This window comes from Myotis davidii, unplaced genomic scaffold (assembly GCF_000327345.1).
Source record: "Myotis davidii unplaced genomic scaffold, ASM32734v1 scaffold93, whole genome shotgun sequence".
In the NCBI taxonomy this organism is placed as follows: Eukaryota; Metazoa; Chordata; class Mammalia; order Chiroptera; family Vespertilionidae; genus Myotis; species Myotis davidii.
Genome location: NW_006292095.1, coordinates 10,686,963 through 10,710,131, shown reverse-complemented (window position 1 = coordinate 10,710,131; position 23,169 = coordinate 10,686,963). Strand labels below are relative to the sequence as shown.

The following is a 23,169-nucleotide window of genomic DNA, read 5'->3' as shown; positions in this document are numbered from 1 at the left end:
CCAGGGACAGGCTGACAGCAGTCATGTCTCAGCCCAAATAAGGTGGCAAATTTCATCCCTGCGAGGGGCCTCTATAGATGAGTCAGAAAAGGGGCAAGATTCCTGCTAAGGACAGAGAACCAGGCAGTTCTGGCCACGGAGGTCATTACCACATTTCTGGCACTTAAGTAACTTCGTGTTCAGAACAGTACCATTCAGTGCCTGTCCAGCAGCCTGCACTTGGGGTCTTTTCCCATTGACGTTTGTTTCTCACACTAACCAAACTTACCAATATTTTTCCACATGACAGGGCACGAGTGTTATCCATCCCACTAATTCCACAGCCAATTTATTAGGTTTTCCAACTGTCGGAGTAACAGTGCCTATGATACTGTTAATATTATCATTTAGCAAAGCTTCTTTAAAAGACAAGATTTTGTTTTTCCCTCTCTGGGGAAGCTTAAAGGCCAGTTAAAAGCCACCTATACAATTTTTTGGAAGCAGGCTAGACTTTTTTTTCTAAGTGCAGTAAATGAAACCAAACACCAGTAACTTGGGGGCCAGGCAGATGAGGCCAGTCAGGAGGCTGCAGCAGCTGAAGTGTGTGGTGACTTCACGCAGACATCAGGAGGGCCAGTGACGAGAGGAAGATAGGACGTGGGGAAGAACTGGGGCTTGGTCCTGGTTGGGCAGCTAAGAGTCAAGTTGCAAATATACCTGAAATAGTGGGGCAGGCAAGCCAGCACGCACCGGGTGGGGAGCGGGATACCTTCGGCAACAGCCACATTCAAGGTGGGCTCTGGGCTCACCGGTTCCTGAGCCATCCGGGTGTTACGCGGACAAGCCTGGCGGAGGCTTTCCTCTTCCCAAATAGAAAGTTGGAGGACACTCTGTAAGGCCCGTCCAGCCTTAGAGAGCAGGTAGGCCTGGGCTGGGCAGCTTGCTCGTTACCGTGGCCTCTAACTACAGGGACTGTTCCCTGGAGACTAGAGAGTGTGCATGCGCCTTTTTAAATGTTAACTAGTCTTTTTATTACAAATTAATGTTAGCATTTGATTTTTTTATAAATCAAGCTGACAAGTATAAAATGAAAACTCAATCACTCATTTAAAACTTTTGTCATATATGCCATATTTATTGAGTTGGATGGAGGGAAATATTCCTTATCTTTTTGTAAAAATGAGTAAATTTAGAGAAACTCTGGCGGGGGGGGGGGGGGGGGGTCATTAGTAAGTCAGGTACAGATGGTCCCTGCCTTATGGTTTGGAAGCAATATGCACTCAGTAGAAATCTTACTTCAGATTCTGAATGTTGATCTTTTCCTGCACTAGCGATGTGTGGCATGACACGCCCGGGATGCTGGTGGTGATCTACCAATTGTGAGGGAAAACCACCGATGCTCTACAGTGTGCAGCCAGCATTCTTTGGGTGTAAATTACATGAGATATTGAACACTTCGTTATTGTTTTCAACTACAGTTGACATACAGTATTATATTCGTTTCAGGTGTGCAACACAGTAATTAAGATTTATATACTACATTATGAAATAATCACTCCAATAACTCTAACACCATAGTTGACAATACTGACTATATTCTCTATGCTGTAGTTTACAACCCCATGACTATTTTATAACTACTAATTTGTACTTAATCCCTATGATTCTGAGTATGTTTGTCCATTTATTCTATTCTTTAATTCCACATGTAAGTGAAATTATGGCATTTGTCTTTCTGACTTTTTTCACTTAGCATAAAACCCTCTAAGTCCATCCACATTGTCACAAATGGTAAGATTTCATTTTTTTGTGTGTGGCTGAGTAATATTCCATTGTATATATGCATCTTCTTTATCCATTTATCTATTGATCGACACTTAAGTTGCTTTCCCATCTTGGCTATTGTAACTAATGCTATAATGAACACAGGGATGCATATCTTTTCAAATTAGTGTTTTTGGATTTCTTAAATACCCATTAAGTGCAGTTGCTGGGTTGTAGGATAGTTTATTTTTTGAGGAACCCCCATACTGTTTTCCACAATGGCTGCACCAATCTGCACTCCCACCAATAGTGCAAGAGAGTTTTCTGGCCAATACTTGCTGCTTGCTAGTTTATTGATGGTAGCCATTCTGACAGGTGTGAGGTCATATCTCATTGTGGTTTTAATTTGCATTTCTCTGATTAGTGACATTGAGCATCCTTTCTTATGTCTGTTGGCCATCTTCAGGTCCTCTGCCCATTTTTTAATAAGATTGTTAAGATGTACAAGTTCCTTATATTTTAGATATTAACACCTTATCGATGTCTCATTGGTAAATATCTTCTTCCATTCAGTAGGCCGTGTTTTCATTTTGTTGATGGTTAGCTGGGTGCAGAAATTTGTGCCTGATGTCGTCCTATCTGTTTATTCTTTACTCTTCCCTTGCCCAAGAAGCTATATCCAAAAAAATATTGCTAAGGGAGATCTGCCTTTGCTTTTTGCTTCTAGGACTTTTTTGTTTGAAGTCTTACATCTACTTTACTGTAAAATAGGCTTTATATTAGATGATTCTGCCCAGCTAAAGTCTAATGTAAATGCTCTGACACATTGTAAGGCAGGCTAGGCTATGATGTCAGGCATTACATGTATTTCCAATGGATTTATTGGCACGTAACCCCGTCACAAGTCCAGGACTGTCTGTATATGTAGGTGGACTGGGAGGAAAATAGGGAAAATTTTCTTATTGCTGGGAGAAAAGGCTCACAAGGCACTTGTACAGATTCCAACTTACCAAGGAGAAAGTTGAGTCAGCTGCCTCCAAGGACTGACACACATTGATCAAGGACAACTGAAATGAAATGTTTTGGAATTGTATAATGTTCTTAAGATACCAGGAGACGTTCTCCATCGTCTTCAAACCTGTGCTTGCTTCCTTGTTCATCCCGTCACACGCATGTTGGAGATGAACCCCTTTCAGGACAGTCTGAGAGGAGGCTGCTCTCTAAACAGGGCCTGGCCCTCTCCCCCTCGGTGCTCTGTGTTCTCAGATGTCTTTGCATTCTGTTTAAAATGTCCTTGTTAATACATTCCAAGGTTTGAACTCCATTCCTAGCAAAACCCCTTCCTTGTTTACAGGGACTGAAATAGCCACATTTTGACCTTCTGTTCAGTCTGGGAACATCTATGGCCACGGGGACACATTCTTTTCCCATGTGAGAAGTACATTTACACAACATAGTTATGGAAAGAAAAGCGCAGGAAATTAATAGACTCGCATCCCTCTCTTCTAGATTTTTCACTTCAAAAGATCAACCAGAATTAAGTAGGAACCCCTCTTTCTTCCTGCTCAGAGCCCAACATGGTCCCTAGGCATTTATCAAGACTAGGGGGCCAAGTTTCAGGGCGATGGTCCATCATTCCTGTCTCATTTTTCATGCAGTCTGAGTGTTTGAGTTATGGCTATATGCAAGTGATTACTTCTGGTGTGAGTGAAAGAGGAAATAGTTTTAGGGAGGAAAATTTCCAAGATAACCCTTGTAAAAACCAAGTAAGTGGCCTGGATAGTGAGATCTCTGAGAGGAGAAAGCCCTGCAGGCCAAGTGACCAGAAGGCTGGAGGACCTGGGGCTTATACTGAGTTTGGAAAGAGAGTAGGGTTGTAGGGGGGAATTGGACAGAAGAGAGGAAGTAGGAATAGGAACAAGCTTTTAAGGGCCTTGGGTCTTGGGGGAGGTATTGGAGAGATCTGAGGGGAGGAGGGGGTGTGTTTTAGGAATCATGGTCATCTTCTTGCTGCCCACGGCAAAGTGGATGAAGAATCATGTTAGAAACACAGACCAGGAAAGGTGAGCCCATGATGGTGATGTCAGAAGTGAAAGAATGACCCGAGAGAGCAGGGCTGTGTCAGGGACAAAGACACATAGGGAGAGGGGTCAGGAGCTATGTTAAGGTAAGGCTTGGCAAGTCTTGAGTTTAGACATACTGCTTTTGAGGTCATGGCAGAAATGTTAGGGGCTGAGATGATAGGAACCCATTTACCCAAATATGGTTGTAAGCTCCCCCAAAGAAAGCAGAAGTAGGCCAGCCAGGCCCTTACCACACACAGCCAAGGGCTGGAGCAGATGCAGGGATGACATGCAGCCCGATGTTCCTTTGCCTGTTCATTCAGTCCCTGAAAGCAGTGTGGCAGCTTTGGCTTCAGACCCTCGGTCTCAGTGCTCTGTCACCACATCCAGTTTTGGCCACTTTCCCAAGATGGCCCTCTCCAAGCCACACTCTTTAAGAGGCCGTTGGCAGTGTGCAGGGCAGGCCCCTCCGGTTCCGAGAGTTTAAGGGCAGCCAAGTGCCTTCCCCTGTGAGTTGTTCCAAAGTACGAACAGCCGTAGAGTGACTGTTGTTCCTCAGAAACGGCTTCCTGGAACCAGCACACATGGCCTGGGCTCTGGCACATGGTCAATCTGGGATGACGTGGAAGGTGTCATTCCAGGCCCGAAAAGCCAAGAATGTGGGGGGAGGAAGCTGACCTGAATCAGTTCCTCAAGCTGGTTGGCCTCCTCTGTTGGTTTGTGGGGACGGGTGGGGGCCTCTTCACACTTGAGGGAAGGGTGTGGGTTCATTGGAAAAGTCAGCTAGTACAGCCTCAAAGGTGATGCCCGCTTCATAAGCCCCCTGCAGCCCTACCCCACGGAAAGATGCCCCCAGCCCAGGCACTCTCTCTCCTGCCACCCACCTAGATGGTGGGAAATCAGAGTCTAGCAGAAGAAATGTAGCTTTCAAGAGGGGGTCCTTCTGCTGGCCCTGCTCACTAAGCATCGCAGGACACGTTTACCTACACCAGCAACGGGGCGTGAACAGACCTGGGCACCATCTGCTGAGCAGGGGCTGCTCCTGCTATTGTGTTTGACCAGGGGAAGCAAGAGTCAGAAAGTGAGACTTCCTGAAGGTGCACGCTGCTAACGGCTGGACACATGCTTCTGTTCCAGAGAATTCTGCTGAGAAAGTAAAGGGGGCAGGCAGGAGCTAGGGGCCGCTGAGGTAATGATACTGGGTTTTCCGACTTGTGGCTCATTATTAGTTCGACTCACTTGTGCTGTCATCTACAAACCTGGCTGTGACAGGACTGACCGGCACTGGACAAACCTGGTTTGGGAAGGAGTATGTACCAAAATATGTTTCTAATTTCAGGATTTACTGCTACATATATATTTTCCCAAATAAGTCTAACTTAGGACAATTTTATGGGTTTTCAGTAATGATGCTATTTTCGTTATAGCCTCCTCCCACTCACAAATAAGCATTTCCTGTACACAATTCCAGTTATACTGATTTATGCCTACACACACTTTTTCTACAACCACAAATTTATGAGTCTGACATGCTGGTAAGATGGCAAGAAAACAAGATACCTGGAGAGAGAAAATTAAAATGACAGAATAATCACAGAGTTTCACAATGCAGCTGTTAACACTTAACTAAATCTAGACACAGAGGAGCTGAGAGACACTTCAGAACATCCTGGGCCTGAGGAGGCTCAGCCAGCAGCAGTCGAAGGACTCAATGATCAATGGTTGTTCCAAGGCCCCACAAAGCAAGACAAGTGTGAGCATTTCCTTGCAACGGCAGGGGAAGGAGGTACTGGAAATTTCTAATAAGAGATAAATGGAAATTAAATATACTCCCTACGCATCTAAGGTTAGACACCAATACTCTGTGTCTTTACTTGGTGAGTCAGTAAATATACTGCACGCTGACACACACCTTTCACAGAGAGTCACCGAGAATTTCCCCAGGTGAAAGTTCCGTGAATTCTATCATCAGGTGTCTCCAAGCACAGCCCCGCAGCAGGCAGGAGGAATTACTGCACACCTCTGGGACCTGCTTTCCTCACACATTCCTTTCTCTTTCAGGCTTGAAAAAACCTTGCCCAGTTTTGATCCCTTCAAGACTTTGCCACAGCCTCTATCACACATCTGTTTTTCTTGAAGAAAAAAATATAATAAAAATGTTTTACTCTTTTACACTGTATAATTTTAAGAAATAGTGTGTTATTTGTGAATGCATGGTCTGACGTACATTTCTGTACAGTGTGGAGATATTTTCAAATGAAACATAAAAGATGTCAACAATAAACCAAGAGTGAGTATTTTTATACCAAACATTGAAATATGATAGGATGATCTTACACTGGGTTGGATCACAATTTTTGTTCTTGACTTTTGAATGCCTGTAATTAAAAATATCTATTTTTTCTCTAGAATATAAGCTGCATGTTTGAGGCATGTTTTTAAATATGAACATTTCCAGAATCTCATGTGAATGTATAGAAATCTGTGGCTGGCCCGAGTCCAGAGTGAATGAGAAATGTGGAGTTATTAGATGTTAGAAAGAGAGATGTGCTGTCTGCAATACAAAGTGTGCGCTGGCAGGTCTAGGATAGCTTGCAACATCATCGCAAAGCCTCCTGGAGCTGCTACCATGGTGACACGCTCACAGCTGTGGGCAAAGAAGCCTTTCCCTGATCAGAGGGGCCTTTAGAAAATCCTGGCAGCTCTAGAGGTAACACAGTCTGTCTCACTGAGGGAAACCTTGGCTCTGGGAGGCCAGTGTTGCCTCAGGAAGCTGGCTTTGCCCATCCTGCATAGCTGCAGTGGGCAGCTCATGTCTCCCTAAGTGATATTGCGAAATACTGGCTGAGCTGGTGCTGGCAGCACCATGCCAATGAGCCATTCCAAACATGATCTTAAACCCTATGCACTCACTAGGGTGCTTGCACCACCACCAGCCCATGGAGATGATGCAGCCAGTGGGCATTTGAAATGAATAGTTTCAAGACTTCTTCAAAACCAAAGTTAGTCTTGCATTGTAAGCTGACACATTTCCAGAGTCTTGACAGCTCAGTCTCCCCTCTTTTCATAGAAGAGCCAGGTGTAAAAATATATATTGACCTAAGAATTTCAACTGCTGATACGCCAAAACGTGATCATAATCTTTAACTGACCTGCTCATGTTGTGCTACAGATTTCAGTGTTTTAATGATTATATGTTTGGGTTAGGGTTTGTTTCACTGTTTTCCATTAGAAATAAACATGTCAAGAAGCTCTTAAAGGTCATCACACAAAAAACAAGAAGGACCAGGAAAGAGGCCTCTTAACTTCATAAACGAGGCCAAGGGCACTGACAGCAGTCTCGTGAGACTTCTACACTTGTTTCTAAGGAAAGCAGCAACTTTCACACTATATGCTTTTATACACTGTTTAAAGGTACTTTTCTATTGTCATTTTAAAAATAAAGTGCTTATTTCGGCTGTCACACCATTGTTTGGCAAATTTCTTTTGACAATAACCACCAGAGGCTCCATTGTGGGCATGTGGTGAGCGACACTGAGACCTTAGGCCACGGCCCTTCCTGACCTGCTGGAGGCGCTCCTGGTAAATTCACAACCTCTTTATTGATGCCTTACTGACTCCACATCCACCTAAGCCTACGAAACTTAGCTCCAGATTATCTGAAATCTGTAGTCATTTTATGATGCCTGCTAACTTAAAATGTAATTGATAGCCAAAATAATAAAAGCATTTCTTCTATACATTCTCACCAACCCTTCTTCCCCCAGAAGGGGGGAAACCACCGTGCTCAATTCCAACTAGTAATTGTATGTCTTGTTGGGCACTGACATTGGTCTGGTAGTTTGGATCTCACCTCCCTTTTGCAGAGGAGACCATCACCAAAAGCAGGTCCCCATCGCAGCCTCCCAATACCCTGGAGCCCAGACGTAGCAGCAGAAAACCAAGTCGGCTCTCCCCAGGCTGCAGAGGCCCTGCCAATGGCTCCAGGACAGGCTTGATCATGTGGCTCTGCCTTCAGCCCATCTGTGACTTCCTACTCGGAGGCACACCAGAGGTTAGCAGGTCAGCCTAGGAATTACGGGCTTCACCCCCTGAAGATTTGCTGCCTCTCCTGTCTACCCTGGGCCACCCTCATCCAGCCACTGCCTAAACAAGGCACTTGGGACAGATGAATCGGTGCTCCAGGCACCACCACACTGATAGTCATCAGTGATGTGCAAGGGGCAAGCCTCCCTGGTGCTTATGAACTTGATCTGTTCCCATTGACTACTTAGCTGGGTATCAGCTTCATTATAGTCTGAAAACTGCCTTTTCTGTCACTCTACAGGCAGGAATGAAGAGTGCCTACAATTGGGAACTGGGGATAAGAAAAATCAGGTCTGTCTGTTCCCTCTTGCTTACGTTTATACTGTCCCAGTTTGTAGGAACCACAAAAATGGGAACTAAGACTTTTTTTTTCTGTCATTACCAAGCAAACCCTCTATTGGGAGGTGAAGGCGTGCCCTCGTGAACATAAGACTAAACTGACATGTAACATTAAATGCTATGCTATGTCTTCTACCTCGATAACAAAATTGCAAATTAAAAGAACTTAGAAAATGAAAGTCAGAATTCCAGTTAATCATATCTAAGCTTCAAACTCACTAGACCGGGGGTCGGCAAACTTTTTGACTCGAGGGCCACAATGGGTTCTTAAACTGGACCGGAGGGCCGGAACAAAAGCATGGATGGAGTGTTTGTGTGAACTAATATAAATTCAAAGTAAACATCATTACATGAAAGGGTACGGCCTTTTTTTTGTTTGTTTGTTTGTTTTTGTTTTTCATTTCAAAGCGGGCTGCACTAGACCCAATGTTTACACATATGCTGGGCCTTCTATGGGACCAACGTGTAAGTCTCACTGCTCTCATCTGAGGTTCCCCGAACCCCAGCACCCCACGGCATCTTTGGGTCCTGAGTTGTGTGGCATAAGGAACATTCCTGAGGATGAAGCAGGCTGGCTAATATCGAGTTCTTGACCTCAATATGCAAGAATTCCTGTTGTCTGTCAGGGTAACAGATGAATCAACCCAGCATTTCTAGGAACTTTGGGCAAGCATGCTCAGTGCTAGGAATATGTGCACATTCCCTACGGCCTGCCACATCACAGATGTCCAGCTGCTAGTGACCGGAGCATCCTCACCCAGTTTTAAGAGAGTTGATGCATGACTGGTCTTACTCTTCAACTCTTAATCCACTCTCTCTCATGACAAACAATTACATAACATTCTTGGAAGGCAGAAGAATATCTGTCACTAGTGAGGTATTACCCGAAATGGTGGTATTCAAAACACCTACACTAAGACTAAGGACTGTGAATACCGAAAACCATATGAAATAAGCTAACTGAATAAGACCCCAAACTGGGAAATTTTTCAACTGCCACAGTGAAGCTCTTGTCTGCCTCTGCTCCAGGCCCTCCTAGATGGAACTAAATAGTATTAACCCTTCCCTAAACTGGCCTGGCTCTCTAACAGTCCAAATGTCAATATGCCATGAACATTCTTCCTCGTTTTAACCTCTCTTCACAGCTCTCCAGTAAACCGGCAAGTTCTATTTCACCAGCACTTCCAGTGTACGCACCACACTGATTCCTAATTTATAAGAGAGGGGAAAGCCCTGTCCCCAAAACCATAACACTATGCCCATAAATAGGACAACAGTGAAGTCTTCCACACACCACTGCTCACACACATCTCTCGCTTAAAATTCATGTGAAACCCTGACCATGCTAATTAACACAATTAAGTCAGAAACTTAAGCCAAAGGCTTAAATTCAACCCAAACTTGTCTTCAGAGCAAAAGCAAAAAGACCTGCCTAAATTGAATGAGAAATGATGCTCAAGGTAAAATATTTACCCAGACAAAAGAGCACTTTCCCCCTAAAACTAGAATGCAGGGCTTGGGTGAGAGGGAGGGGCTCAGCTAGAAAGTTCAAATCGTTAGAACAGGCAAGTGCAAGATAAACCTGCTCTTGGGTGTTACGGAGCAGGTCCTGCCTAATTCAGGCTATGGTTACTCAGTTCTCCCCTGTTGGTACCCTTCTGTGTTTTCACTTATTTTAAGATTTTTAGATAAGTATGGACTGAATGTCCTTTGAAGCATGACCCCTGCAAAATTCTGGGTGGCTGAAATTCACGGGGTTCTCACAGGGTCTTGAAACCACATGGTTTAAGTCACAGGAATGTGCTGGCTTGCCTCCAAACCAGGGGAGCTGGACCAGTTCTACGGGCCTAACTGTCCAAAGCGGCCAATGACGGCAGCCTTGCCACTCGGCTGGAGGGCACCAGCACATTTATTTCTAATGGAAATCCTTCTATGAAGGAAAATGTGCTTTTCTCTTTTAACTATGGCCAGAAGGAAGGTCAAAAGCACAATGCCAGGGTCTAGTCTACCTGTTTCCAAAGTATGTTCCTTCTATACACACACACACACAACTGGGACAGGGGTCCCAAGGTCCAATTTGTCTGAGAACTGGTTTCCTGAGGTTCTTGGTCCTCCTACATCACTCCACCTTTCATGGAACTTCTGCTTTCTCAGGAGAAGCCAACAAAACACACACTGGGAAAAAGATGACTGTCCCACACGTAGGACAGCAATCCATTGACGCAGGTCACCTCTACTGTCTCCAGCCCAGTATTCCAGCCTTGCCACAGGGCAACAATGCTGGGCCTGGCTTGTTCAGAACAGTCAGTGAAACCTTAGAAAACCCCAAATCTCTCACACAAGTGAATCGTTTGCAAGTAAAAACAGTGGCTAGAGGGAGAGAGGACACAGAGTCTCATCTTCTCTGACTCAGAAAACCTCTAGCTGATAACACTTGGGGAATTTATAAATCCAAATGCCCAAGTGCCACACTCAGAGCGTTCTTTTCTGCGAGTGGTGTCCAACAGCTCACAGAAGCGATGCAGGGCTGCACGGCGGCAGGGCCTCCCTATGAGCCTGGAATGCAAGCAGCGGGTGGCCCTGCACTGCCTCCTTGCTAATACTCTACCCCAAAGGTATCAGGTGCTCCTGTCCCCAAAGTCCCACCATCATCTGGCCACACTTACAGGATGTAACAGCAGCAGCCAAAGGTTCATCTTTTACACGTGGTCTAGGCCAGTGGTCAGCAAACGGCTGCTCGCAAGCCACATGCGGCTCTTTGGCCCCTTGAGTGTGGCTCTTCCACAAAATACCACGTGTGGGCGCGCACGTACAGTGCGATTGAAACTTCGTGGCCCATGCGCAGAAGTTGGTTTTCGGAAAAGAGATAGACAAAACAAGTATACAAGACGAGTGTGGATGGGAGCGCTGGGAGGGGTCAACCTCAGTGAATGTACCTCAATCAGATTGAGGACGTTTTTAGCAAAGGCCAGCTTAGGAGTACCCTAATTAAGTTAATAACAATGTACCTACCTATATAGTTTAAGTTTAAAAAATTTGGCTCTCAAAAGAAATTTCAATCATTGTACTGTTGATATTTGGCTCTGCAGACTAATGAGTTTGCTGACCACTGGTCTAGGCTCAACTACAGCTATCCCCTTTTAAAAGCCTCAAATGATTGTGATGAATTATAGATCAAAATACTCACAGACTAACCTGTTAATGCACCAGCCATGCCTGCTTCCACTTATTTCTAAATGGCCAGCAGATCCAGCAGACAGGGGCAGAGACAAGAACATGACTGCAAATTTAGCTCAAATTTCTGGTGAATATGTTTTTAGACAAGAACTGGTAAAAGACTCTTCTTTCCTATTACTACAATCTTCAAAAACAACTGGGCTATCACAGTTTCCTACAAAGACTACTCCCACGTCACCAGATGACCCAATCCCAATACCTCAACATGGGGCATATGGAGGCATTTCCACTCCATGTAGGAGACAAAGGACATCAAAGCTTACCACAAGAAAGCGCAAGTGAATGAGGTATGGCTACAGAATTTGCAAGTGTGACAACTTAGTAAGAAGTTTTATTTCTCTAAATCTCAATTTCCTCATTTCTGAAATGACTTTGGACAAATAACTGAAATCAACTCTAAGGCCAGCACACAAAGTACGGGTGAGCACAGGCCTAGCTAGAAACCACTGGTAACACACAACTGGCAGGAAAGCACCTTATCTTAAAACCTGCGATGGAGGCCTTGATGTCTGTCTCCTTGCAAAACAAGACAATGTGCCTGAGATAACCAAAATGCACTTCCAGACATAACCGACAGAACAGACGGTGACAGGGGCTGCCCCCAAGATGACAACATAGGTTGTTCCTTACTTTGTTCCCCTCAGAAGAATAACTGACAACTATTCATGGAGGAGACACCACTGAGAGAGTCTGAGAACACAGGCTGATGCTGAAGCACTCTCCTGCACCAGAGACCAAGACAGACTACATCAGAAGGCACGGAGACTCTGTAGGCAGCAAAATTGCAGACATATGTCATAGCAATATCTTTACAGACAAATGGTATCACAGCTACACTTACATCGGACAAAATAAACTTTAAACTAAAAATGGTAAAAAAAGACAAAGAAGAGCATTATATAATGATAAAGGGATCAATAAATCCCTCAAGAAAATATGACAATTGTAAACATTTATGCATCCAACATCAGAGTACCCAAATATATAAAGAAAAAGTTAACAGAGCTAAAAAAAAAATTTTTTTTAAAGCAATAATAGTTGAGAACTTTAATACCCCACTCTCAACAACGGCTAGATCATCCAGACAGAGAATAAGGAATCAGTGGATATCAACAACACTATAGCAAACTGACTAACAGACATATATACAGAACATTCTAGCAGAATACACATTCTTATCAAGTACACATGGAACATTTTCTAGAATAAGTCACATGTTAGGCCACAAAACAAGCCTTAGCAAAATCAAGAAGACTGAAATCATACAAAGTATCTTCTCCGACCACAATGGTATAAAAATAGAAATCAGTAACAGAAGAAAAACTGGAAAATTTACAAATAGATGGAAATTAAATAGCACTCTCTTGAATAACCAATGGATCAAAGAAGAAATTAAAGGAGAAACAAAAAAATATCTTGAGACAAATGAAAATGGAAACACAATATATCAAAACTTACGGGAGGCAGCAAAAGCATTTCTAAGAGGAAATCCATAGCAGTAAACACATTAAGAAACAAGATCTCGAATAAACAACTTAACTTTATGCCTTAAGGAACTAGAAAAAGAACAAACAGATCCCAAATTTAACAGAAGGAAAGAAATAATAAGGATTAGAGAATTAATGAAATAGGGAATAGGAAAACAATAGGAATGGTTAACAAAACTAAGAGTTGGTTTTCTTTGAAAAAAAGAGAGGACCCAAATCAACAAAATTATATATGAAAAAGGAGACATTACAACTTATACCACAAAAATACAAGGAATCATGAGAGGCTACTATACTATAATCATACTCTAACAAACTAGAAAAAAAATGGAAAAATTCTTAGAAACATACTACCAAGAATGAAATCAGGAAGAAATAGAAAATCTGAACAGACCAATTACTAGTACAGAGATTGACTCAAGTAATCAAAAATCTCCCAATAAAGAAAAGCTCAGGACCAGGTAGCTCCCCAGGTGAATTTTACCAAACATTGAAAGAATTAATGTCAACTTTCTCATATTTTTCCAAAAATTCAAAGAGAAGGGAAAACACCCAAACTCATTTTACAAGGCCAGCATTACCCCAATACCAAAGACAAAGAACAACATTATCAGAAAAGAAAATTACACACCACTATCCCTCATGAATATAGATTCAAAAATTCTCAATAAAGTACCAGGAAACTAAATTCAGCAGCATATTAAAAAGATCATTTATTATGGTCAAGTGGAATTTATATCTGGATGCAAGAATGGTTTAATGTATGCAAATCAATCAATGTGATCCATCACATTAATACAATGGCAGAAAAATATCCTATGATTATTTCAAAAGACACAGAAAAAGCATCTGACAGAACTCAATATCGGTTCATGATAAAAACTCTTAATAAAATGGGTACAGAACATATTTCAACATAATAAAGGCCAAACATGACAAGCCTAGAGCTAACATCACACTCAATGGAGAAACAATGAAAGCTTTTTTTCTAAGATCTAAAACAAGACAAGGGTGCCCACTCTCACCACTCTTACTCAATACAGAACAGAAATTCCTAGCCAAAACAATCAGTGAGAAAAAAGAAATAAAAGGCACCAGGACAAATAAAAGGAAGAAGTAACATTGTTTCTACTTGAAGATGACAAGATTTTATTTAGAGAAAATTCTAAAGAATCCACCAAAAAAACTATTCAATCTAATAAACAAATTCAATAAAAATACAGAATACAAAATTAACATACAAAATCAGTAGCATTCCTATACACTAACAATAACTTATCTAAAAAGAAATAAACAATCCCATTTACAATAGTATGGAAAACAATATGAAATACTTAGAAATTTAACCAAGGAGGTTAAAGATCTCAACACTGAAAATTACATAACAGTGATAAAACAAATTGAAGAAACAAATAAATGGAAAGATATCCCATGTTTCTGGATTGGAAGAATAACATTATTAAAATGTCCAGACTACCCAAAGCCATTTATAACTTTAATGCAATCCCAGAAAACCAAGATGGCAGCATAGGTAAACATTGGAAATTGCTGCCTCGAACAACCACTTCAAAACTACAACTAAAAGACAAAACAGACATAATCCAGAACAATAGGAAGGCTGGCTGAGTGGAAATTCTACAACTAGAAGGAAAGAGAAACGTACTGAGTCTCAGAGGAGGTGCGGAAGTAAAGTGCAGAGGTACGGAGGAAGAGGCGCACGCGAAAAGGGCTGGCAAGGGTGGATGCCGGTGCCTTTTTCAATCGGGAGGAGTCTCAAGCTCCCAATGGCTCGGAACTCCAGTTCCAGGCGAGTCTCTGGAGACCCAGACTCATACAGGGAGAAACTGGATTGTCTAGCAGCGGGCGGAACTCGAGGGTGGCTTTCTCTCAGAGGTGCTTGCAACGATTACCGCAGGACACTGAGACCCGGGGGCCTCTTAGGGCAGGACTGAGGACCAGCCATAGCTGTTTGCTCTGCCCTGTTGACTCCTTGAGATCACGCCCCACCCAAGCTGCAAGCAGAGGCTTTTGCATATGAATGGGCTGGCCCTTTGAGATCTAAAATTACCTAACAAACTGCAGCTGGGTCAGAGAGACTCAGAACATTCAAAAGAAGGCCCAAGGCCCCACAGCAGCTTGCATTGCTTCACAGTTGGGCCTCATTTGGGCACCTCCAAACCCCAAACAAGGAAGAGGAATCTGCAGATCTCTCCATAGCTCCTGCTGGGTAGCCACAGGAAGAGGCTAAATTAGCACCTCCTTAGAGATCGAAGAGCCCGTGTACCCATTGGTCAGAGTGGGATCATCCAGTTTACAACTCCTCAGATCCATAAGGGACACACTCAGGGGGCAGACTCAGTGAGCACCAAAGCCCCACTGAAGCAAGTCTTGCTCCATAAGGGTGTCTTCAGCACAGAAGTTCTCCCACTGTAGACACAGCTGATTCTCATAGACAATTGGCCTGGAGGTCAATTCCTCCCAGTGATACCAACAACAATCAAGGCTTAACTACAACAAGACTGTGCACAGCCCACCAAGGGGTGCACCAAGAGTGTCCATCTCAGGTAATTGGGGAGGCCGAGCCACTAAGCCCTATAGGACACCTAGCACACAAAGCCACTCTATCAACACAGGAAAGCAACCAAAATTCGAGACAAAGAAACAGATCAGAAATGACAGAAATGGAGTAAAGCAAACTACTGGATATAGAGTTCAAAACCACACTTATAAGGTTTTTCAAGAATTTTCTAGAAACTGCCAATAAATTTAGTGAGACCCTCAAGAAATCAAGTGAGACCCTCAATGATATGAAAAAAGACAAACTAGAAATTAAGTATACACTGATTGAAATAAAGAATAATATACAGATATCCAACAGCAAACAAGAGGATTCCAAGAATCAAGTCAAAGATTTGAAATACGAAGAACCAAAAAATACCTAACCAGAAAAGCAAAAAGAAAAAAGAATCCAAAAATATCAAGATAGTGTAAGGAGCCTCTGGGACAACTTCAAGCATGCCAGCATCCGAATTATAGGGGTGCCAGAAGAGAGAGACCAAGATACTGAAAACCTATTTGAAGAAATAATGACAGAGAACTTCCCCTACCTGGTGAAAGAAATAGACTTACAAGTCCAGGAAGCGCAGAGAACCCCAAACAAAAGGAATCCAAAGAGCACCACACCAAGACACATCATCATTAAAATGCCAAGGGCAAAAGACAAAGAGAAGAGCAATAAGAGAAAAAAAGTCCGTTACCTACACGGAAGTACCCATATGACTGTCAGCTGATTTCTCAACAGAAACTTTGCAGGGCAGAAGGGAGTGGCAAGAAATATTCAAAGTGATGAATAGCAAGAACCTACAACCAAGATTACTTTATCCAGCAAAGCTATCATTCAGAATTGAAGGTCAGATAAAGAGCTTCACAGATAAGGAAAAGCTAAAGGAGTTCATCACCACCAAACCAGTATTATATGAAATGCTGAAAGGTATCCTTTAAGAGGAAGAAGTAGAAAAAGGTAAAGATAAAAATTATGAACAACAAATACACATCTATCAACAAGTGAATCTAAAAATCAAGTGAATAAATAATCTGATGAACAGAATAAACTAGCGAATATAATAGAATCAGGGGCATAAAAAGAGAATGGATTGACTATTCTGGGGGGAAAAGAATATGGGGGTGCGGGAAGAGACTGGACAAAAATCATACACCTATGGATGAGGACATTGCGGGGGTAAGGGCAGAGGGTGGGGTGGGAACTGGGTGGAGGGGAGCTATGGAGGGGGAAAAACTAACAACTGTAATAATCTGAACAATAAAGATTTATTAAAAAAAAAAGTGCATCAAAGATTACGTGCAATCAATCAAAGGGAAGCTTAAAGAACAGAGACCAGAGTTCCTTATGGATGAAAACATGAGTACAGATGGCATGGTTGGTCTGCTGGACTACCATGAGAATGGTGTAATTCTCTTTAAAGGTGGTTTAGAAATGGGAAAATGTTAACAAATTTGGCAATTTGGATCTATTACCTGTCATCATAACTGGCTGCTGCTTTTCATCCAAATGGGACTGACCTTGAGCTCTTCGTTCATTTTGACCTTGATTTATTTGTAGCAAAGTCATTGTCTTTAAGAAAAAACATGTCATGTAGGTTGTCTAAAAATAAAATGCATTTAAACTAAAAAAATAATTTTTTTTAATTTAAAAAAATAAAATATATTGCTGAATAAAAAAAATAAAAATAAAATTTTAATTAATCCCTTTCAAAATTCCAATGGCATTTTCTACAGAAGTATAAAAACAATCCTAAAGTTTATATAAAACACAAATGTGCCCAAGTAGCCAAAGCATTCCTAAGAATAAAGCAGAAGGCATCACACTTCCTGATTTCAAACTAAATTATAAAGCCATAGTAATGTAAGAGCAGAAATCTTAAAGCTCCTAGAATAAAACATAGGAGCCAATCGATGTTTCTCTCTCATTGATGTTTCTCTCTCTCTCTCCCTCTCCCTTCCTCTTTCTGAATAAAAACATTTTTTTTAAAAAGCTACTTGACATGAGTCTTGAATGACTTTCTAGATGACACCTAAAGAAAGCACAAGCAACAAAATAAAAATTAGACAAGTGGAACTACATCAAACAAAAAGTTTCTGCCCGACAAAAAAAATTAACAAAATGAAAAGACAACCTATGGAACAGGAAAAATATTTCAAGCCATATATCCGATAAGAGGTTTATATCCAAAATATATAAGTAACTCATACAAATCAACAGCAAAAAAATAACACTGCTGTATGGACAAAGGACCTGGATAGACATATCTCCAAAGATATATAAATATGGCCAACAGGTATATGAAAAGATGCTCAAACATCACTAATCATTAGGGGAATGCAAATCAAAACTACAATGAGATATCCCCTCAAGCCTGTTGGAATAATTGGCATCAAAAAAGTCAAAGAGAGCCCTGGCTGGTTTGGCTCAGTGGATGGAGCATCGGCCTGTGGACTGAGAAGTCGCAGGTTCAATTTGGGTCAAGGGCATGTGCCTTGGTTGCGGGCACAACCCCAGTGGGAGGTGTAAAGGAGGCAGCTGATCGATGTTTCTAACTCTTTATCTCTCTCCCTTCCTCTCTGTAAAAAATCAATAAAATATATATTTTTTAAAAAAAGTCAAGAGAAAACAAAAGGTGGCAAGGATGTGGAGAGGAGGGAACCCCTGCGTACAGTTGGTGAAACTGTAAACTGGTACAGCCACTATGGAAACCTAATGAGTTTCCTCAAAAAATTAAAAGTAGAACCACCCTACTCCTTGGCTGAGTGGCTCAGTCAGTGTAATCTCATGCACCAGAAAGGTCTCAGGTGATATTCCCAATTCTGGGCACATACCAGGGTTGCAGATCTGATCTTTGGGTTGGGGCATGTGTGGAAGGTGGCCAATCAACGTTTCTCTCTCTCCCTTCCTGACTCCCTAGAATAAAAAATAAACAAACAAACAAAAAACACCCACACACCAAAAAAATAAAAAATCCTATGATCCAACAATTCCACTTCTGGGAAAATTTCTGAAGGAAATAAAAACTCTGTATCGAATAGGTATCTGCAACCCCATGTACAGAGCAGCATTATTTACAATAGTCAAGACATGAAAACACCTAAGTGTCCATCAAAAGATGAATGTATAAAGATGATACTATGTATATATACACAGTGGAATATTACTTAGCCATAAAAAAGTAGGAAATCCTGCTATTTGCAACAACATGGATGGACCTCGAAGGCAGTATGCTAAGTGAAATAAATCAGACAGAGAAAGACAAGTACTGTACGATCTCACTTACATGAGGAATCTAAAATAAAATCCAAACTCATCAAAAAGAGATCAGATGTGGTTACCAGAGGTGAGAGATCGGGGAGGGAAACTAGAGAGGGATAGTTAAAAGGTACAAACTTTCAGTTATAGGTATAAGGGATATAATGTCCGACATGATGACTATAGTTAACACTGCTGTTTGGTATATGAACATTAAGAGAGTAAATTCTAAGATTTCTCATCACAAACAAAACAATTTTTGGTACCTATAATGGGATGATGGATGTTAACTAAACTTACTGTAGTGATGATTTTATGGTATGTGTAAGTAAAACCACTATGCTTTACGCCTTAAACTTGTACAGAGCTGTAGGTCAATTATATCTCAATAAACTGAAAAAACAAAAGGATGGTGTGTAGAGACCACGAAAAGTAGGCATACTTGGAGAGAAGCTAGCTCCGGATTTTTACAGAAAACTTTTTACTATTTTTATACCTTAAGACATTAAAGCCCCATCTTACTTGTCAAAACACCTCTGATAGAAAGCTAGACCTTAGCAAGTTCCCCATGTTCTGGGGAGCCTCAGTTTTACATATTCTCATGCCATGTTTTGGGGCTTGGATGTAAGAAAGAGGTAAACAATGACTCTATAGATGCAGGTGATAAGTAAAAAGAGGGATTAAAAGAACTAAAGCCGCAAAAGGACTCTTTGTCATCTACACAAAGTATTTACTGCTTTAGGATAGCATGGCACCCTTTTTGAGAACACCGAACCTTATTTTTATAGTCCACTACAATTGTAAGTTGTGATATGAGGACTGTAATGATCAACCACAGACTGTAATGATAATCACAAGTACAGTTACGGAAAATGGGTAGTTTGTTACAGAAGGCTGGAATGATCATAGAGATTTCCCGTAAGGCATCATGACTCTTACGAGCCCACGTATCTGATCAAGAGCTTGCCCAGTGATGAGGAGATAAACTCTCCTCCAGAGGAACCTCACCGTCAACTCCTCTGAGAGTTAGGCTGTAAAGCTGACATTCAGGTTGGCAAGACGACTCTATCCATCCTTGATGGCATGAGACAATGACTTGCAAAATCCAAGAGGCTAAATTCCGATTATCCTTTTAAAAGAACACATTACAAATCACATGTAGTGTACCTTTACTGCTTCACTGGCTAACAAAAGGCACGCTTTGAGTTCCGACTATGAACTCCGTATGTTCAGCAACGCAGCACAGGTCCCAGTTTCCAACAACGTCCCAAACACGCCCCCTGTGGGAGTTAAAGACTGGAGCTGCCAACTGCCATTGCCAAGAATGAAAAGAAACAACTTAATTCACTAACTTCTACAATTCCTTCTGCAATGATTTTATTATAAATATGTTACTTTGGAATAAACAAATATTGCATTCAAGACTATCTGCAAACTTGTTCTAAAGAATAAAAGGGAAAATGGAACCAGGAACCACTTAGAAGAGATAAACAGCAAAGACACCTGCATGCCTCTCCCCCAAGAAGTAAGAGAAGTTAACAGGGAACATCACATTTCTCATCAGCCTATTCAGTTAGAATAAGCTTTGAGTTTGGTAATTTGTACTTGTTCTGTAAACGGAACTGCTCCTCTCCTCAGTCCTAAGACGTAGAATGGGAAGACAGTCTTCAGATCCCAGTAGCAACAAGAAAGATCTTGACTTTGTATTTGTAACTCTTTGCTCACCTACAAAACTGTTCACTATTTGCCAGGAGCAATGTCAGAGTAGTCCTTCAGCACTCCAGCCATGTGTTCGTTATGAGTCTTAAATCGTCGCTTTTTCTGTGAAGCAGGCTTTTTCCTTCTCTGGATAGGGGCCTACAGGAAAAGATAAAAACAGAAACAACAGCTCTCGGAGGGGTAAAGCATAAGGATTTACTCAGGATGCCCAGAAACCAGTAGCAAGAGATTTGGAGTTTTTGCCCTGTTTTTCTGCTTTGTAACCAAATCTCATGCACATCAATCCATAGCACATTCCCAACCACAAACAAGAAACTATGCTTTCTATTATGATGCATATACTTGTACCTGGAATAAATGGGCTGACACAAAAACTTCTCAGAGCTATTCTAGGCACTAAGTAAGTAAAAAGAGAGGCAGTAAAGCTTTTTCATCACTATTATCTGGTTTAAAAATATATACTTCAGCCCTGGCCAGTATTGCTCAGTAGGCTGGGCATCGACCCAGGAGGTTGTTGGTTTGACTTCTGGTCAAGGGCATGTGGGTTGCAGGTTTGATCCCCAGTTGGGGGTAAGCAGGAGGAAACAAATCGGTGTTGCACTCTCACATCGATGTCTCTCTCCCTACTCTAAATATATATATATATTTTTTTAAAAAAAAGATCTGATGTAAATAGGGCAAAACACAGACATATGGGCAAAATTAGGAAGTAGATGAGCACATGAAGATTTACTATTATTCTCTATTCTTTTCAGTATACCTGAAACCATAAAGTACTATAAGTACACTAATTTACAGAGATCACTGGCAATAAACCTTCCTTTTTAAGGAGCCCTAAAAATTCACTGAAACACACACACGAAAAGTCAGAAAGAAGGCCAGTTACACAGCCTGGTGGTGAACAGAGAAAGATGGGGAGAGGTGCTGCAGTTGGAGTCTAAAGTGTGAACTAGTTCTCACTTGGGTTTTGTCCTTGGACTAGCACAGTTACTTATTAGCCAGTGCAGACCATTTCACAAGTCTTCATCCCATTACAAATCCTTCCTCAGAGCAGGATTTAGGCTACAAAGACAATATTACCTGGTTCAGAGGGATCTGAAAGTTAACAAGGACAACTCAACGTGATCAGGACTAAGGGAGAGCCAGGCACCAACACTACAGGGCTCACTGGAGCAGGAGCCTGGGGGTAGGGTAGACGGCTAGAGTCTTAAAAGGCCAAGATCAGGACATGTGAGCACTAGGAAAAGTTTGGTATGGCTGGAGCTTAAAAGCAGACACTACTAGGACAGGGCGGTCGGATGGGGAAAACTCACACTCCTGGGGAGCAGCACTTCAGGGCAGAGATCTGCTGGCCCTCAATAAACCACATGTGGTCTGGTTTGCAACTGACCACGATCAATGGGTCAGGACACAGAAAAAACTGAAAGGGAGAGCTGACTACCTGCTCTTCAGAGAAGAGAAAGCAGGCTAATAGTTCAAAGAACAGAGAACTACATTTTTTTCCAGCGGTTACATACCACTTTCTTTGGTCCGGATTCCTGCATGGAAGAAATACCCTGTCGCTTCAGATATTCTTCAATTTTCTCCTCATCCATTGAATCCACAGTGACACTCCTCCACAGTTTCTGAAACTCTGTGCCAACAAGACAGTAGATACTTTACAATAGATGTTTACAAGCTACAGCACCTCAGTGATGGAAATCCAAGCTTCAATGTTATCTCCCCTGGTCTATATTAGCACATCTGTGATTTCATTAAAAAACAAAGGAAGTGAGACAACATTCAAATGCTGGACACTGAGCAGCAGAAGGGCCTGAGAACAGAACTGCATCCTTACAGACCAGATCAGTAATGTTCTATTTTTAGAGTCTGTAAATGAAGGGCCATGTGCAAAAGGCCTTCCTGGGGAGGAAAGGCTGTCCACAGTCTCCTTTTATTACACAAATCAGTTCTCTGCACTGAAATAGTTCAAATTCCTGCTCATTTCCCCTGAGCTCAGTACTCCATTTCCTCTCCTATTGGTAAAAAGAAACACATAGGGACAATGGAAACCAGTTTCATATGCAGTGAGGAACTATACAGATCACAGCTGACCCTTGAACAACATGGGTTTGAACTGCACAGGTCCATTTATATGCAGTCTTTTTTTTTTTAATCCTCACCTGAGGATATTTTTTTCACACTGATTTTCTTTAGAGAGAGTAGAAGGGCAGGAGAAAGGAGCGGGGGGGAAAGGAAAGATAGAAAGAGAGACATCGATGCAAGAGACACATTGATTGTTTGCCTCCCATAAGCACGCAGAGGCTGAGGATTGAGCCTGCAACCACGGTATGACTGGGAATTGAGCCCTGACTGGGAATCAAACCTGAGACTCTTCAGTCCATGGGCTGGTGCTCTAACCATTAAGCTAAACTGTCTTTTTGGAGATCAGTAACCATTTGAAAAAAACTCGCAAACATTATTAATTTTTTTTTTTTTGGTATAGCGAAGGCGGAGATTTATTGAAGAACAAGTACAGACTCCCACGTGGGGAGGGGGAAGAGTCCCCTAGGCCCGAACATTTTTATCTCCAGCCCTCACTTTCCCTCCTGATTCATTTCCCCAACTTCTCACCTCCCATCTGAGATGTAACAGCACCAAACAGCACTCCAGTGTTCCTCCCCACCCCTCCTCCCTC

At 42.0% G+C, this 23,169-nt stretch overlaps 1 protein-coding gene across 10 annotated transcripts in view; it reads right to left on the bottom strand.

Annotated features, from left to right (window-relative positions):
- Window positions 1–23,169, bottom strand: part of GTF2E2 (general transcription factor IIE subunit 2) — a 93,206-nt gene that overhangs the window by 19,181 nt on the left and 50,856 nt on the right. For 3 of the 10 annotated variants that reach the window (XM_006765616.2, XM_015565262.1, XM_015565263.1), the window contains exons 7-8: window positions 22,010–22,125; window positions 20,117–20,630 (exon numbers count right to left, since the gene is read on the bottom strand). In XM_006765616.2, the coding sequence (XP_006765679.1) occupies window positions 20,514–20,630; window positions 22,010–22,125 (233 nt within the window). In that variant the 3' untranslated portion in view covers window positions 20,117–20,513. Of the gene's footprint in view, window positions 1–2,154; window positions 2,811–4,413; window positions 4,554–17,180; window positions 17,548–19,530; window positions 19,903–19,927; window positions 20,054–20,116; window positions 20,631–22,009; window positions 22,126–23,169 lie in introns of those variants that run through there. The other 7 variants (XM_015565260.1, XM_015565258.1, XM_015565256.1 and 4 more) reach the window with 6 other exon arrangements.